General features: G+C 35.2%; 1 protein-coding gene across 9 annotated transcripts in view; it reads left to right on the forward strand.

The window, feature by feature from the left end:
- ERICH1 (glutamate rich 1) overlaps window positions 1-18,455 on the forward strand; it is a 110,824-nt gene that overhangs the window by 64,467 nt on the left and 27,902 nt on the right. For 6 of the 9 annotated variants that reach the window (XR_010883830.1, XR_010883831.1, XR_010883826.1 and 3 more), the window contains 3 exons: window positions 9,138-9,515; window positions 11,952-12,146; window positions 16,422-16,603. Coding sequence is in view for 2 of the 9 variants with exons in the window: in XM_067294231.1 (XP_067150332.1) it covers window positions 9,138-9,515; window positions 11,952-12,146; window positions 16,422-16,495 (647 nt within the window). In the remaining 7 variants the exon portion in view is untranslated. Of the gene's footprint in view, window positions 1-9,137; window positions 9,516-11,951; window positions 12,147-14,572; window positions 14,806-16,421; window positions 16,666-16,906; window positions 17,263-18,455 lie in introns of those variants that run through there. The other 3 variants (XR_010883829.1, XM_067294231.1, XM_067294232.1) reach the window with 3 other exon arrangements.

Consider the following 18,455-nt stretch of genomic DNA (forward strand, 5'->3'; position numbering starts at 1 on the left):
ATTATTGGACATTATGTGAAAGATTAAGAAATGTTGTAAAGAGTATAAAACATTGCAGTAACTGAATTAAAGTGTCACATTTAAATATCTGATAAATTTGATAACTAAAATTGGTAAGTTGGGGCAGGGTTTTAGTGCTGCGAATCTTCATTTTGCTATTTCAGAGTGTACTTTTGGATTGCAGTTTAGATCTGGTCTTTGATACAATTTTGTCGCAAGGGAAAACAAAGTATAAGGTTTCCATTAGGTTGCTTATCATCTAATAGCCTGTGGTCCTGTAGTCCAAAAAACTTCTTACGGTAACTTAACTGGCAAATTTGAAAATAATATTTTAAATGCTGATCAGGATTTTAAGATTGCAGCTTTTCTCATTTTTTCTATTAGTATTCTGAGCAAAGGGAGAGCTTTGGAGTCTTTAAACTAAGTATTAGTTGAAAACTAGCTCTGAAAAAAGAAAAAATTTTATTAAAAAATCTTTGAAAAGTAAATTTGCGGCCTACAAAATTAGAAGAAAGAACTTTTTTTTAAGTGTACATGTGATATAAAATGTTGAAAATATTTTTAATCTAAATTTTGCGAATATCACCCTCCAGTCCATGGTGATGCTTTCTGTTCAAACACAAAAATGTAATCTTATTAGCCAAAGACTAATAAGATTTCCATATTTTGTAGCAATTAGTCTTTGCAGCTGCTAAACTGTAAAAACTATAGGCAACTTTAGAACACTTGAGCATTTCCCGTTTGGTAGCCTTCAAAACAATCATTAGTTGTCATAGAATCTCTGTTCTTTCATGGCTGTGAATCTGTTCAGCTCCATATTTGTCGGTTTTTTGCTCAGTGAGTTAAACAAAATCATTCTCTGTGGTGTTGGAGAGTACCATTGAGCCCATTTAGGAAAAGCTGAATGATGCCTCTATCTAAAGGTGATCAACTCAGATTGTTTGCAGATAACCACCAAAAAAGCCAAAATGAATGAAAACAGTGAGCTTAAATTAAAAAAAAAAAAAAGAAATAAATCATTCAAAGGTCAAAATATTTGCTTTCATTTAAAAATTAAGTCATTGAACTGTATAAAAGTTCTGATAGCAAAGTCGTTATTTAAGAAAATTTACTCAGGGGCTTTGTCAAGCATAGCTTTTTGCATAAAGTGACAGGAGGCCCAAAACATACTGTCAAAATTAATTTATTCTTTGGAATCATTTCAAATATCTCCTAGATGCTTTCGATCAACATGTTTGTGTACTGAGTGTACATATCAAAAAGGAAAGCAAGCTTAGAGTCTGTTTCATCCTGCTTCCAGCTGGGATTGTGAATGCTCATTGCTGTGCACTGGAAGAGATCAGAGAAGCAGCAGATACAGAAGTAATGGGAGACTTCATTTACTCCCTTTGCAGACTTAGGTGAGTGTCACATCAGAGTGTTGTGCAGTGTCAGTTTTTAAACACAGTCAAGAACCAAGCCATTGGATGGAGGGGGCTATAAGAGGAAATGTAACTCTTGACTTGATGCTGAGTAGGGTTAGATTCAGTGTTTCAGAAGAGCAACTCACTGCGACAGCAACCATCATATACTTAGGTTGAACATCCTATTGAAACAACAAAAAGAAGAAGTCAATGACAGTTGTGATCTACTTCCAGAAGGTGATCTACACAAAAATAAAGATACTTACTAAAAAGAACCTGAACAGGTCAACTAAGAGAAGGAAGTTGTTCCACGTGCTGTGGAAGCTACTTAAGGACACCATATGGGAAGTGGGCCATCGCCCACCACCTGTCATGAAAGGCTTGAAAAAGCAAAAGGAAGCCAGCATAGCTAAACAACAGAGTGGAAGAAGTTGTTAGAAAGAAGTAGGTATCCTTCAAAGAGCAAAATTCATACCCAAATGGTGTTGTAAACAGATTTTAATGTAAAAATACAGTAAGGCAGGCACAAGAAGATTTGGGCAATTGGTGCAAATAATCAAAACTAGTACCAAGTCTTACTTCTCCTGCATCATGATATGCCTGCCAGTCTGTCAAGCCAAAGGATCATGATGTAGAAAGAATAGAGAAACCTGTTTCAGCGAAGCTAAATGAATTCTCTGCACTGATGTTAACTGCAGAGGAAACTGCAGAAAACCCCACAGTGGAACCCTCCTTTGGGCGATTTCTCACAGGATATGTCAAATTCAAATGGTTTAGAGGTAAACAAAATCACAAGCCCCCAGACTATATTCACCTAAAAATAGTAAGAGAAAATTCCTAAGTAACTGACAGTGATGTGTAGCCACTTGCTTAAAATTGCCCTGTTACCAAAAACTTGGAGGCTGAACAGAGTGATGTCAGTTTTTAAGAAAGATTTTTAAATCATCAAGGAAACTGTGAGCCTGTAATCCTGGTATTTGCCTTGAACGATTTAACACAATTTATAATACAAAGTAAGAGTCATGGATGCCTGAATAACTATGATTTACATGGGAAAGACCAACATAAATTTTTCAAAAAGGAAATCCACAAATATCTTGGAGTTCTTTGAAGAGCCAGGAAATGTGTGGATAAGGGTGATCCAGCTGATGTGGTTTACTTGAATTTCCACAAAGTTTTTGATAAAGCCCCCCCACCCAAGTTTTTTAAGACATAGTGTAAGAGAGAAGGTCCCAGAATAGATAAGTAGATGAGTAAAACACAACAGTTCTCAAAACAGAGAGAGATCACAACTGGAGGCTTATGTTCAAATAATGCTCTAGTAAAAAGAGTGAACATTGTAGTCAGAAGGTTTCATAATGATGCAGAGATATTAACCACAGTGAAGGCAAGAGCTGGCTGCAATGGCATCTCAGATTAAGTGGTTAATCAAAAAAAAAAAAGTCAGTTGAAATTCATTTTAGATAGTTGTCAAGTGATGCACTTAAGAAAAAACAACTAGTCAAAATTCACATGTGAAATGATGGGCTCTGAGGTGACCATTTCCCCGCAGGAACAAGATTTTGAGACATGATAAATAGTTCTGTGAAAAAATCATTTCAGCATTCAGTAGTAGTCAAAAGGCAAATCAAATGCTGGGAATTATTAAAGAGAACAAAACAAAAAACATCATTATACTGCTTTGTAAATCTACAGTTCTTCTCTTCATGACTGCTCTGTATGGCTGCTGTTTGAGACAGGTTACAGTGCTAGGTGGGGGGTTGTTGTGACCCAGTATGGTTCTTAGGTCAGATGTTTGCCACAGCTTATGAATAAGAGGAGTTCACATGTGTATGAAGTCAGGTAAATGTATGGGTTAGAAAACTGTTACAGATAGTGTGATATCTGCCTTTACTTATTATTGTCATTACTATTTATTGGATTTACTGTAAGTCAGAAAAATAGTGTTCCATTGTGTAGCCAGTGTACATGCAACATCTACTAATTTTCATATGAATTCTTTGTGTAAATAAAAACAGAGAAGTATGAATGAAGAAATAAAAGACAGTCCCTATCCTGAGCAGCTTCCAATCTTTTGCCATTTTCTGCCATGTCAAAAGTGTTACAGATGACTAAAACCATTCAAGTGCTTTTTTTCTGATTTCAAATGATGATTTGAAATGATTTCAAAAAAATCTGAAAATATTAAAGTCTATTGTTGTTCTCCTGAGATCTTTTCGATATTGCTCTCATCCCAATGGACCATTATATTTCATTGCATTAGTTAGCAACTGTTTTTCACCCTTAGTCAAATTAGAGATTGCTGATATTTTAAGTTGCACTAAAAGTAACATTTTTTCTCTTGCAAGATCCTAAACCAAAATGAAATTATTTTACATTGGCTGCTTGGTACACCATGGAAAATTAATCTAGTATATAATAATCAGGGAGAGGAAAAAAATGTTAAACTGGATGAAAAATAAGGAAAGAGGAATATGTCCTTTTTCATCTGAGCAAAAGAACAAAATTAGCATGAACAACATCCAAAAACCTACTGTGGGAGTTGGTCCTTGGACAAATACAGGAGAGCCAGCTGCCATACTTGAGTCATGATGAGCACATTATAGAGGAGATTTCTAAAGCTCAGAGGATGTTCTTTGAATATCTTTTCCTCAGTCCACTTTATCTCTACTCTTTCTTTTGCTGTGCTGTTTGAGAAGTTTTTTCTAATAATGTTTAGGGGCCTGATTTTCAAAAATCCCGGCATCACCAACTTTGCCAGTTTATTTTCAAATAATTTTTCAGTTATTTCAGATGCTGAAAGCCAAATATTTTGGTTTTGCATGCTGTGGAACTTTGTATTTCCTTACACACTGCCTACGTGAAGCATCAAGTGAATATTACTTACTGGACTCACAGACCTAATAGTACCCCATTTTTCTTTGTCTTATGTGATGCCTTTCCTGAATGTTTTCCATCTGCCTTTGCCTGAAGGAACTGAAATAATACAGCTGAACTTGAAGAAGCAGTGCACAGCTCATCTTTTCAATCATGTAGCTGCCAGCAATGTGTTCGTACTGATGGTTAGTCTGAGTGGGAGATGCAATCAAAGGAAGCAGTTATAAAACCTGTTGCTCATAGCTTATCTTGAGCTTTGTATTTAGTCTCTTCATGTTTCCAGCTGCCCTGATGATGAGTATAGAATAGTATTACTAATATAATAGTAGTTAATAAAATCAATGTGTAAGTCAACAGAGTCTTTATGTAAATCATTACTTTTATTATTTTTCCTTGAAGATATAAACTAAGCATACTCATTTTTTTGTAACAAAATTTGATAAGCTATATTTATAAACTGAATCTTCCATTGCATTTTAAGTTCTTTTTTGGCATAGTTGTGCCTCTGCTCTGTTTAGGGGATGTGCAATTTGCATGGAGAAAACTTTTTAGTGTTTCAGACCAGACTAGATAAGTTGTTAGTAGATGACTTTTTCTTTTGATGGTAACCTTTTCCTTTTTCAGGCTGCTCATTGCCACTTCCACATCATCCTCCCAGTCATACTAGTATGACTGTAAAGCTGCATGGTAAACTGGATCGGGGAAGTAATCTGGGTTAAAAATAACCCTGCCAAAAAAAAAACCACCAAAGGAAATAGTTATTTTTAACTCTGAACATTTCCTGAGGAGGGTGTCCTTATTAAGGCTGAAAAAAATACTTATCAAAATATGACCATGGCTGGAAAATGTAGGTGGGCTTTCTCTCTTGAAGCAATTTGTCAGATCTGACAGAGGGCACCAAATCTAGACTAAACAGGTTAGATACAATTGTTTTCGATAATCTAATTATGTAATAAATTAGACTACTTGTGGAGCAGAGATGAGTGTTCGGAGGGAGAGAGGTGACAGGCCATTATGGAACAGAGGGAGAAAAAGAATCATTAGCTCTTGTGGAATCAGGACAAGCTGTTGCTGCAGTTGTGGCTATCGTTAGTGTGGTCCAAAAGCTGATGTTACTATCAGTGTTACTTAAGTATATATTAAACATGTTATTAAGAATGCTTGTGTATACATTCCCTGTATTTGTTATGATTATTTTTCTTTGAAATAACAAACCTCTTCAGTCAGCAGAAAAATTAATAGAACCAAATTCACATCTAGTGAAGTTTTGTCAAGCCTCCCTGCTGGTATGAAATGTAGTGAACCAGTCAAAGGTATTTTTGCACAGAACTCAGTGGATTTTTGTTAATTAGTAAAAATCAGTCTGATGTGCTCATATTAAGAAGTACCTTCTTCCATATCATTAAGATGATTTTTGTAGAAGAGACTAATTCTTTCTAGTTGTTAAAAGCATCAGGTCTAAATTAATCATCTACATCTCTTCTATAGTTAATGGAGGGAGAGAGAGAAATGGACACCTTCAGGGTGCAGTTTCTTCTCAGCTGATTTAGGATGGGGTGATTGCTTTACAAAGATATTAGTCTCTCTTGGTTTATTAGAGGGAGCATAGTTCTAAGCATACAGTAGGTACTTACCATTCAGACAGCTAGTTACATGAGTGAATCCTATTGAATATTTCATTTATAAGTTCACTGTGTGGGCTATGGCTTGAATATTGCGGCTTATATTTCTTCTACAACTGTAGTTTATATTTTAGCATAGCTGTTATAATCAGGTAGCCTTGCTGTCTGTGTAAACATACAGTTCCCGTATCCCACTAAGCTCTTGGATTCAGTGATTATCTCATGCATGTGAATTCAGTAAGTTAACTGAGTTGTTTGGAAAACAGGTGTTTGCTTTTTTATTGTTTGCTTGTGCAGCTGCTCAGATTAATTAGATGTCTCCTTATTCTTGCATGAGGAGAGAGAAAAAGAGCCCACATTATTAACCCTAGTTTCTAGTCAAATAATCCTAATCTTTTTGGAGTTTCTTTCTATGGTACTTCTCTACTTCTGTGAGAATCCTATTCTTGTCTGCCAAAGTCTTATAGTGCTGGAATTGTGCTAAGAAATTCGATGTTGCAAGCATGAAGAGTGCCACAGATGTATGGAATAGCTTTGTAATATTGTTCCTATTATATTCCATCCTGTTTCTTATCTAGCTGAACAAGCTGCTTGCTGTTCATTGATGCCCAATGAGCAAATGTTTTCATTGAGCTTTCTGTACTGAGGCCCAGGTCTGGGTTTTGTTTTGCTTTTCCTGAATTGATAATAGTTCATTCTGACCCTAGCAATGAGTTGCGCAGATTAATCCCTTATGTGTGCATTGCTTTGCATTTATCAACATTTAAGTTCATCTGTTCCTACATGTCAGATTACTCCCACACGTGGCGCAGTATTTGAGGCTGAAATTTGCTGACTGACCAACAGGGAGAACCCTTGAATAATAAAGGCAGAATTTCAGTCTTATTAAAGAGAAAATATTGGGGAAAGAATGAGGAAAAACTGCTAGAGGGCTGTAAGTTTAACTCCTGAAGATAACTAGGTAAAGTCTTAGGTTTGATTTGTTTTCTGTGTTGGAGGAAGCTCGGCACAGTTCTGATTGCTTCTCAGTCGTGTATTTCTCTCAATAAAATACATATCAATAAAATACATATGAGAAGTCTATATTCATTCTGCCTTTGACAGCTTCACCCTGCTCTCTTCAGACCTTCTGCTGTCCTAAGCTACAAAGGATAAGGAAACTTTTGGACTTGTCTCAAAATTTAATTATCTTAAGACCTATTCTCCCTTCTACACCATTTTTTTTAAGTTACTTCAAACCTGTTGAAGATGCTTGGCTACACAGCATGCCGTAATTTTGCTGAGATTTAGTGATTCGTGGTTGCTTAGAAAGCAAGTTGGGCCCCTTTTGCTGACAGCACAAATTAGAGTAGCTTTATTATCAAGCAGTTCATCCAAACATTCTCTGAGGACTGAGGAATTTTAAGGAACAATGTATCTGTGTTTAAAGTAGAATTCACCTATTATAACACAAATACTGCCATGAAAATCCAAGTTAGATCCTAAGATGAAACACTGATGCTTTGTTTATGTTCTTTCACCATTCATATCTGCGTTCAGCTCTGATATTTTACTCCTGCAGGACTACACAGACATTATTTTTCCTACACCCCATATGTCTAAACCGTATATAAAGATGTTTAGCTCAAATGCCATGCATGTGAAACATTCCATAATGTAAGTACAAGGTAGTGTTTGGTGCATCTTTAACGTGCTGTGGTGTTCAATTACAATGCAGCAAATTTATTTTTACACAGCCTCCTTCATAGAAAATATGGAAAATTGCTTTGCAGTGAGTCATCTGTCAGCTAAAGATCTAAAAGTCTTCTAGTGATATTTAAAGAAAGAAAGTGGCTCAGAGCTGAGAGAGTTCAAGACAGAAAAAGAATCAGAAATGAAAGAGATGGCCTGCAACTCAGAGAAAATAGAGGCAAGGACTAGTAGGAGGAGGAGTGATGAGAAAGCCAAACAAGTTGAAAATGTCAGAGGTAGTTCAGGAGAATTTGCAGATCATTTGGAAAACCACGAGTTGGGCTTCAAGTGCCTCTGCTGCATTATTTCAGTGTTAGGCTAGGAAAGTTTCTTTGACTTCAGGAGAATGGGCTAAACCCAGGTAAATGAGAGAATCAGGCTCAGTACATTAAGAGGAATTTAAAAACATGCAGGTGAAGGTTGAGGGAAGGGTAAATGGCTTTGCTTGCTAGAGCAAGACATTAGAACAGTGCTGGGCTCTGTGATATTTAAATGTGTGAGGATTTTGTTAGACCATAAAATAGGGAATTTCAGTTAATTAGACAGGAAATTATTATAGGCATAAATAAGGATTTCAGCAGCAGTGCAGTCAAAGTGAAGATGGATTCTGGCAGTCTTCCCTTGCTAGTGACAGGAAGGCTTGCGCTGAGAAGTGACTATGTGGGGGAGAGGAAGCCAGTTCAGGGTCATGGATGACTTAAGAATTCTGCCTTTGCATACAGTGATAAGATCTGAATAAAGAAGCATGAAAGCTGACTCGGAAAGTGAGAAGGACTTCTCTCCCTTGACATTTGAGCCTTTTGAAGAATTAACTAGTAAGGAAATTATAAAGTAGCAAGGGAATGGCAGAACTAAGTCAGGCAGTTAGAAAGATCAGAGATTACTAGCCAAGGTCGATGATGCTGTGGATGCTTTCCCCATAAAGTTGATGTCCAAAGGTGAGCTAGCAGGAAGATGTCCCAAAGGAAGATGATGTTTGGGAAGGGGAAAGGAGACGAATCAGAAACAGCTGCCTGGTGTTTTTAAGGCACACTGCTATTGTGGAGGTATGCATCAGGGTTTTATTGTAAATTGCATGCTGCTGCCTTGTGTGCTTGGTCAAGTCTACCACCTGGTACTGTGGGCCTCTGGGGAGAACTCTCTCATCCCATGTCTCTCAGCCTGGGTAGCTCTGCCCATGTTTTTTGCCCTGGGGATTCTTTTGATTTCACTCTCTGTGTTGCACTGTTATGCATGTTAAGAAAGTAAATATGATGTAAAGTACCTAGCACAAAGGAAAGTACAGTCTTTATCAAAAACGGAAAGGAAGAGAGCTTGTCTACTTTGTGCATTCAGAAAAATTTGCTTTGAGACTGTAGTACTGAAAGGCATTTTAAGCATAGAAGTTTAGAGGAACTCAGACATCCAGGAATTTGAAGGAGGTAATATTTCATTGTATGCAGTTCCAAAATGCTTATTACAGATCTTCTTATTTACAACTAGTGTGTCTCTTTTGAATCTGCAGAGGAGGAATATCAAGGACAAACGAAGAGAAAGCGCATTCGAAGGAAGAAACAAAAGAACAATTTGCAAAACCCTAATAATTTACATGGAGAACAAACAGAATCTGGAATTCAAGAGACTCTTTTGCAAGATAATTTACAGCTGCAACAGATAGACAGCCCCAAAATAAGCAAAAACAAAAAGAGGAAAATGAAAAAAAAGCGACAAAAGGAAAAAATGAGAGCAGCTGGCTTGCTAACAAAAACTGCTGGTGTGAATTTTACATATCAGCCTGACAAAAACAATAGTGAAGAAGGAGCAGACTTTAAAGATGTAGATGAAAAGGCAGATATCATTCTGGACTTCTTACAGGCAACACAACAAATTTATTTTGCTGACAGTATGTACCACTCTTTCTCCTTTCTTGAGTAATACAACTTAGAAAAAAATAGATGTATTCTTATTATTTCTGTAGAATAGACCAAATCTATTAGGGAAGTATCTTTGTTGAACTTGGTAAGGGAGCAGATGTTTAGCATTTGTCCTGTTTTTAGGTCTCTACATGAATACATATCAGCATAAAAAAAATGTGATCCTAATCTCTTTGTTTCTCCTTCTTTGAAAATATAGATAGTACTGCTTTCTCACTTTTAAAACATTTCAGTGTATTTTTGGTAAATGTAGTGGTTAAAATGGACCAAATTTTTTTCCTCCACAAGCAAACATCCAGAAGGATTATTTGCTTTCAAAAAATAGAAAAACCCTACTTGAAAAAATTCTCCATCTCAGGACATTTATTTGTGATATCTAAGGAGATCCAGATAGGCAGCATCCAAGAGGAAAGGTGAAGATACTGTTGGCATTGGGAAAGTGTATTGGCATAAAGAGCTTGTGGACAAGATGAATGTGAACCATTGTTCATTGTGCGTCCCATGGCACTTAAAAAAGGATTACATGGATGTTATCCATAATGGCCTATTGGCCTATATGGCTCTTTCTTGCCACTAAAATCAGGGAAATTGCTACTGTTGTAGTTAAAGATGTTTCTTCCATTGCCTTCCTAACAAGCTGTTTTTATGGTGCTTATTTCATAAATGCCTTTCAGAGATAATGATGTTTTAATTATAAGTATAGTAATTATCTGTACATATACAAGATTATGTTGGTATTATCTAGAATTAAGTACGTTTTCTTAAGGGCAAAATAGTGTTTTCTTTAATTGCTCAGAACATAGCTTTAAAATGATAACATGTAAAACTGGAAAAAAGCAGTGAAAACCTTTCAAAATGCCTGGCCTTGACTGCCTTTATGGAGCTGAATGAAAAATATTCAACAGCTTACCTACCTGTTCATCTTAATTCAGAACTGTCAGTCCCTGTCCTGTAAAATTTATCTTTAGACTACCTATTACTTTAAGAACCCTATTAAGGTAACATCAGTTTTTTCATGTTAATTTTTCTCAAGATTTATAAATAAAATTTTCTTTGCTTACTGTTAAAATATTTCTGCTGTGTCAGGTTTTCCTCCTAAGTCTAACATCCAGAAGTCCTCTTTCTTTAATGGCTAAAGTATTTTCATCACCAAAAATAAGAATTTTACTATTTCAGTGTATGTCAAAACAAGCGTAAACGAAACGACTTGCATTTGTTAGTTTAATTCCAGACTGAGTAAAATTGTAAACTTAGTTAGCAGTTTTGCCATTAATACATGAGCCAGAACAGAAACCTGGTCTGTCGTCCATAGCTGTGTTGCCTGTGGAATTGTTTAGCTACCCAGCTTCCCTGGCTGTCACATTCAAGTTTTAGCAGTGGTTGACAGACTGACAAGCCCTGGTGTCAAACCTGCAGATAAAAAGTTAAGCTAATGAGGACCTTGAGATCCTCAGAGATAAATTCTCAAGTAAAAGCAAATTCATCTGCAGATGAGATGTCACATCCATAAATCAGAGTGTGACTAACTTTCTTGTTAGGCAAATCCTACTTTACATATATAAATCTGACATTATGCTGTTTGCATTGTCTAATTGAGTGAATTTAGCACTCCCTATTTATTAGATAAAATTGGAAGCCATTGCTTTAACAGCATTTGCAAATGGTCACACTGGATTTTGTACTTATGTACTACTTGTACTTATGTAAGAAAGCTGAATTAGGAATAATCTATTCTTATCATTTGGTTTGCTAATAAAAAACAGAAGAATGCAACTTTAAAGGTAGTCTGGTTAAAGGGACGGACTATTCATTGTTACTAGAATGGAAGAATGAATCTGTACTTTAGCACAATAAAAACAACAGTGTGTCCTTTTCTATTATATTGCATACTCTAATATACTTATATTATATATATATAATATAATATAATTATGTTTTTAAATAAAAACATAAAAGGACAATAACGATATAATTGGCTGCCTCAGAAATGCTTTGTGGTAGTAGTTCCCTACAGTTGTCCTCTGTCTCCACGTGTGTGTGCATTTTTATAATAAATAGTATATAGGAAACAAGGACACAGTGCTTTGACTACAGTACAGATTCTTCATCATACCTGCTTCCTGCACTAATCTTTACGACTTAGATCTCTATTATCTTCCTGTTTGTATTCCTGTCATTATGAATCCAATTGTCCCTTATACTTTCTGTATTTGATATTTTCCCCTCTCTTCAGTGTTTTAATATCTAGCAGAAAATGGGAGGAACAGACTGCCCTTTATTATGTGGTGTTTGGTTATAAGTTGTATTAAAAAAAAAAAAGATAGTCTTTGAAAAGAAAGTATCATTAGGAAAATTCTCCATGCTCATTGAATGTTTTTAATCTAGTTTCCCAATTGTTTGTCCAGATAAATCAGAATGCACAGATCCAGCTGTAAATACAGCAACTGTCCAAGAGCTTTTACAATATCTTGAATCTCGCAACATGGCTTCCTCAGATGTGACTCTTCTACATCAACTGAAATCCCTTGTATTGCTACAGGATATTGAGAGATTGAAGAATGCTTTGCAACAATTCCAAGAACATTCCCTGATGCCTCCTGGTATGTACCATTCACTCATATTCTTTCACTGAAGTTCTTTTCTATGTTGATTAAAATTCAGATTTGCCACAGTTTTTTGTACAGGGGATTGGGAAGCTGTCAAGAGTTATATAATGATAAAAGTATGATTATACAAAATGTGAAAGTATATCTCCCCACAGAAAAGAGTAATTTGCTCCTTTTTTTCCCCTTTTTTCTTACTATCAATACAGAAACTTTTCATAGTCTTCAGCATCTGAAGAGTACAAGATGATTGAAGTTCTTAAAACACAATATTTCTTTAAATCTTAACTGTTTTAAGATTCAAACAAGTTTAAAACATTTTTTTTTCTTTTTCTCTAGAAATTTCTCTAGAACTCTCTAGATTTTTTCATTTTAAATCACTGCAATGAAGTTGTGAATCTTGGAGATCTCACTTATCCAGTTTAGGTTTAATTTTAAATGCATAAGCATCAATAAATCCCATTATCTCATTTTTATTTAGTCACCTACTTGGGTTCTTTAGCACCTAAACTTTTCATGCTAACATTTAATTACAGTTTTGTTTAACTATAAATGCCGGTTTAAAGTTATTAAAAAAAATTGTTAAATATTTAAAAATTTTAGAGTTATTGATTATAATGAATATAATAATAATGTCATTTATGAAGAGAGAAACTATTCTCTTACTATACTTATTTCTTTGAGACCCAGTAGTTTTAGCAGAATTCCTTCTTGGACAGTTACTAGTTTCTCAAATGAGGGCAGGATCAGCATGGGGTCCATAGAAGGTATAATAATTCATTTTTTTTCTGAGCAGTCATCATTTAAAAAGTCATTGTTATTTGTCATTAGTTCATTTGTCAGCATCAGCCAAATCTACAAAATGTGCTAAATATTCTTACATCCCAAAGAATTTAATCAGATTTGAGAGCACTTGCTACTGAATAAGAGAAGCTCAACCATTTTAGGTAGTTTTCTAAGCCTTTTCAAAAGTAATGACTCAGCTTATCCAAATCCACTGAATACAGTAGGAATTCTGTAGGTTTTGCAGCCTTTGGATAAGCTTCTCTGTTTACTTCTATATGGTGGAAACAGCAGGTTGAAGAGGGAAAAGAAAATTAGAAGCAAATTAGAAACAAATCCATGCAAATAGCCAGATTTGCTGATGTATCTATTTGTCACTTCAAAAAGCAGAAAGCAGCTTTATGAGTGATTTTTTGAATTCATTTTATGTTTCTGCTGATACAGCCTGAAATTGTTTACTCTTCCAATTGATTTTTCTGCTAGTGACTTTTGTCAGTGAGGGCTCAATTCTAATCTCATACATGCTGTAATTTAGTTGATTGGATATTCATGAGGTACAACAGTGTAAGTAAGAGGGGAAAAAAAAGTGTTGTGAATTATTAAAGGATAAATAAACATCTGCTATATATTAATTTGATTCAGCTAAGTTTAACAATACTTTTAGTTTTAATTGAGGAATTTCATCAAAAGGGAATCTAGTAGTCTGAATTTTTTTCTTGCAGTAGACTTATTTATTCATTTATTTCTTCTACCTTGGCTCAATAATATTTGTCTTGCCAAGTTTTTTTAAATTTTGGGTTTCATTCACAATGAACAGGTGATAAAAGTAGACAGACTTCCTTAAAGTTAATTTTAAAACTTGCTGTCTCAGCAAATTCAAGTTCTTATATAAATAGTTAGGGCTGTTCATGAACATAATAATATATGGTACATCATAGTAACCCCATTTTTCTTCCAAGTTTGTATGATTATCTTGCCTTTTTTTCTGTTTTTGTTTGTTTATTTTTACTGGGATGTGATATCCTAGAAGAAAAGGTCATTCCTTATTAACATGATGAAAAGAAAAGAATTGTTCTTAATATTAGCAGGGTGTCTTATTTTTCCAAACCAACCCCTTTTATTTCCTGTACTTCAAGAAGCAATGTTAACCCTTTTTTCTGTGGTTATGATTCAACTTAAGACGCCAGCAGCAAATGAGTGGTAGTATGTTCTGTGTTTTGTTCTGTTTCATCTTTAAGTCAAGGAAAGAAAGAGTAGGAAAAAGCAGTGAGAAATGATCCGTCCTTTTTATATAGACACTCATTCCCCATTAGTAAACTTTATAAAGTGAACACATCAATATATATTTTTACTCCCTCATAGAGATAATAGTAGTCTAAGGCTATTATGTTTCGTACTATGTTGTTATTATCATTATATAGTTTACTATATATTATAAATATATATATATAAAATATATACAAACTATATTATATTATGTTTTAAAGCTATTTTATTATATTTTTATACTATTGTATTATAGTGTGCAAACTCTTCCAGTGTGCTAAACTGTAGAAATTTTCCACTGGTGCTACCAAGTCCCATTTAGCAAGTTTATGTCTCCTGACAACAGACTTGCTTTTCTTGGTTACTTTTCACAGACTTTAGACTATGGGCTGCCCAAGGTCTACAGACTGCAAGTTGAAAACCACTGGTTCAAAACCATGTTTGGGAATTTCCATGTTTGTGTATGAAGGACATCCATACCTCCTCACATGTTATTCAGATTTGAAATTATGGTTCAGCCAAGAGAAGAAAGAAAAAAAGAAGAAAAAGCAAATTTATGTTTTATTTTAACCTCTTAGATCTCAAGATATGCAGCAGTTTTGAAGAAAGTTATAAAAAGGTTGGTGGTAGGGTCTGTAAAAATTCTGCAGGAAGAGGAAATTGCTAAGGAGAATGAAACAAAAATTGTCAACATTAAGTCCTTCCTATAAAGTGAGGAAGCATACTCAAAAAGAGAAGAAAAAAATCTCTGATTAAGAGATGCCAGTTGACCTATCTTGTTGTCATCCTCCGTCTCATAAATGGAAACTGCATAGAGTCTAAATAAGTACCTTGTACTTTAGAGATCATACAAAGTTGAGGTTGGTCAACAAGTTTTGTTTGAAAAAGGCCATCTTTCTGAAGTGTCTTTGTTCTCAGATTTTCAAAAAGAACAAAATTTCATATTACTATTTCCTTTTGTTTTGAATTCTTTAATGACAGATACTTACCTCTATCTAAAGTCTTCCATAAACCCAGGAAGAGAAGGTTTAGAAATCAAATGGACACACATTTATAGTGATGGGAGTTTCACTGATCTCTGTCAGAAAGCAGGTGGCTATTTCTGAAAAGGCGGCCAAACTTCTTCATGATCCTTCACAGTGCAGTAGGCAAAAAAAAAAAAAAAAAAAAAAAAAAAAGCTGTGACTGGAGGTAAAGCTCCCCTTTTCTGGTTGGAAACTGTAGCTTTTGAAACAAGGGCTACTTAATTCTCATTTCACATCAATTATTAAAGCCTAGGTGATCACCTAATTAAAAAAAAAAAGTCATTATCTCCAAATTTATGAATTCATTCAGTTTCTATTCATCAGCTTCATTCTCTTATCTCTTAACATTTTTCCTTTGTTGGTGAGTATCAAGTATAAAATACACTCTTTTCCTGTTGCCTAGGAAATTATCACTCACAGAATAGCTAGAAGCTACTTTTAACGGGCTTTTTTTGGAGAATTGTCTTTATATATGTCTCCTTCATGTGGGGAGTCTATTTTGCAGACCACAAGAAGTAATACTGCAAGAAGTTACTGCATGCCAACAATGCCCAGGCTAGATACACAGAGACCCTAAAATTATAAAAATTAACAATCGTTTTGAATGAGCATTCGAAGGAAATTAAAGGGGAAAGCTCTATTAGAACAACATTCTAGAATCATCTTAAATGTCATATTAAGTGATAAGTACTGTAGAAATTCCTATCATTAAAAATAAAGGTAAATAGATAATCTCTGAGTTAAGGCAAAAGCTGTGCCAGCCATGCGGTTGTCTGTATGTGATTTAGCACAAGAAGATTTGTTCTTAACTGGGGCTTCCAGGTGCTGCTATAACATAAATAATAATGTCTGAAATCACTCTCCAGACAGAAAGAAATGGAGGAGATTGCACTCTTTTAGCCTTACCCATAAGGCCATGTCATTTCAATCTCCTCTTTTCTGAATTATCAAATAATAAATTATGACATTCCACAATATAGGACCAAGAGTGGATCTCATACAAACAACTGACCTCCTACAAAATCTGTGCCTATTTATCTAGGAATTAGTATGCATTAGTCATTAAGCTCCAATGTCTGCGTTGTTTTTACTGAAATGCTTCTATCAAATGGAAACAGATGTTCACACAACTGTTTTTCTTTAATGTTCAGAAATGTCATAGAGCTATTTCAGGAAGAATTTGTTTTCTTCATTTCAGATCATATCAAGATAGTCTCTTCTCTGTTTCACTACTGGATTACAGATATCCTTCCTGTGAAGAACAGGAAATAAACCCTTGCCTGTGTCCGTATGTGCAGGGTTAAAATGTAATATACAAACTCTTAACCAAGTAACAATTGTTCAGGAAGCGCAGTGTCAATATACGTTCTACACATTCAGGTAAATGAATTGTTTTTTCTTTGTTACAAACTCCAGAAGACAATAAAGAGGATAAAACTATATGTGATTTTTGTGCTTGGCTGGTCAAGAACATGCGTATGTTGTATGGCCTGAGTCTGTAGTTGGATGAGTATGTTTACTTCCCTTTAGGATAAAGGCATTAGCTAGAATAATTAATACGTATCAAAAGTATTTTTAAAAGTTAATTTATTTAATTTATATGTTTATAAATTGATAGTTTCTTTCTGGAAGTTTTATTTCTTGACTTTTCTTGTTTATCTCATATACATTTTTGTTTTTCAGGTAAACAGATATTTTTATATTTAAACTGAAGCAAAAATACATCTGAGGATTGTATTTTTGCTGAATAAACTGCTAAAGTATGGAAATAGATGAATTTCTACATCTGGGTCATGTAGATACTCTTTGGAATTATAAAGGAAATTGCATAGCATCTTCAGGACTATTCCGCTGTACTGTACATTATAATTCCCCAAGTGTAAGTCAAGATTTTAGAAAAAGTGGGCTGGTTCTGACTTTGTAGATCTATTGGAACTTCACTGACCACAGAGCTATGGGACCAAGTTCTCTCACAGTCCTTCTGTGCCTAAGTTTATTCGTGTGTAGATGATACAATAAATAATATCCACAGTTATAATGTTTGGGAGTTTTTTAAGAAAAAGTGCTTTGTAAGTGAGGTGTTCTTCTCTCAGCCGAGTCATTCACCAGATAGGTGATACAGAGCAAGTCATTTCTTATCTTATTGTCTTGGTTTCCTCATCAGTAGGATAGGAACAATATATTTATCTCTTCTAGCATGTGCTTGGAGAGATATTACTAACAAGTACTATATAAATACTGCAAGTTATTTGCTTATTTTAATACATTTTTTTATTACATTGCCTGATGTTTCCTATTGCAAGGCGTTGTTTATAGTGATGCTCAAGTATAGATAATAGAAATACAATCATACCTCTTTCTCGTTAAGTTGAAAAAATTAAAAGGGGTCCAGTACGTCACAGGATTGCAGGTTCGGGAAAAATGGTCTCACGTTTAAGGCAGCTGCATGCAGCCCTGGAAAACTCCAGTTAGGTCTGTATCTGATAGGAAAGATATTTAAACCAGACTTTGCAAAGAGAAAACTAATAGTGTGTTCCTTGTTTTAATGTTCCTGACTTGGTGATGTTTAGGCACCCAATTGTAGTTGTGGCTTTTCACGGAGATGCTGTGCACCTCAGTCCCACATCTGTAGAATGGAGAAAATACCGCTTCAGTGTGTGAAGCACCTAGATACTCTATTGACAGACCCCACAGGAGATTAATCACTTCATCCTCAGATTAAGGTTTGAATGTTGTGCAATAAATGAGGCTTAGCAACCACACAAAAAGAATATATAGCAGCTCATTAAGTAAGCATCATCTATCATGTACTGTGAATTTGAAAAAATAAATTAGATCATGTAATTAAAGACATTAGCATAAAATATAAGAACAAAACAGGCCAAATTAAGATTGTACAAACAACTGCAGTTCCTGCAATTCCTTATTTTTGAGTGATTTTTGCTAAGGGTTGTTATAAGGCTGCAGACTCCAGGACCTGGGGATTCCTCCTCAGCTGCTGGAGTCCAGCCCTGTGCATCTGGAGACCCAGAGGTCCTTCTGCCCCAAGAGAACGGACACAGCTGCTGCTTTCCTGTTTGCAGATTCAGCAGCAGTAGGGCTGAGTGTGTATCCCAGAGAGGCACACACACAGAGGACACTTAACGTGGCCAGCGACACAGACTGCCACATAGCACACTGCCTTTAACAATATTCACATATGGCGCTACCAGAACTCACATAAAACATAAGT

The sequence above is a fragment of the Apteryx mantelli genome, chromosome 3 (assembly GCF_036417845.1).
Source record: "Apteryx mantelli isolate bAptMan1 chromosome 3, bAptMan1.hap1, whole genome shotgun sequence".
NCBI classification, from domain to species: Eukaryota; Metazoa; Chordata; class Aves; order Apterygiformes; family Apterygidae; genus Apteryx; species Apteryx mantelli.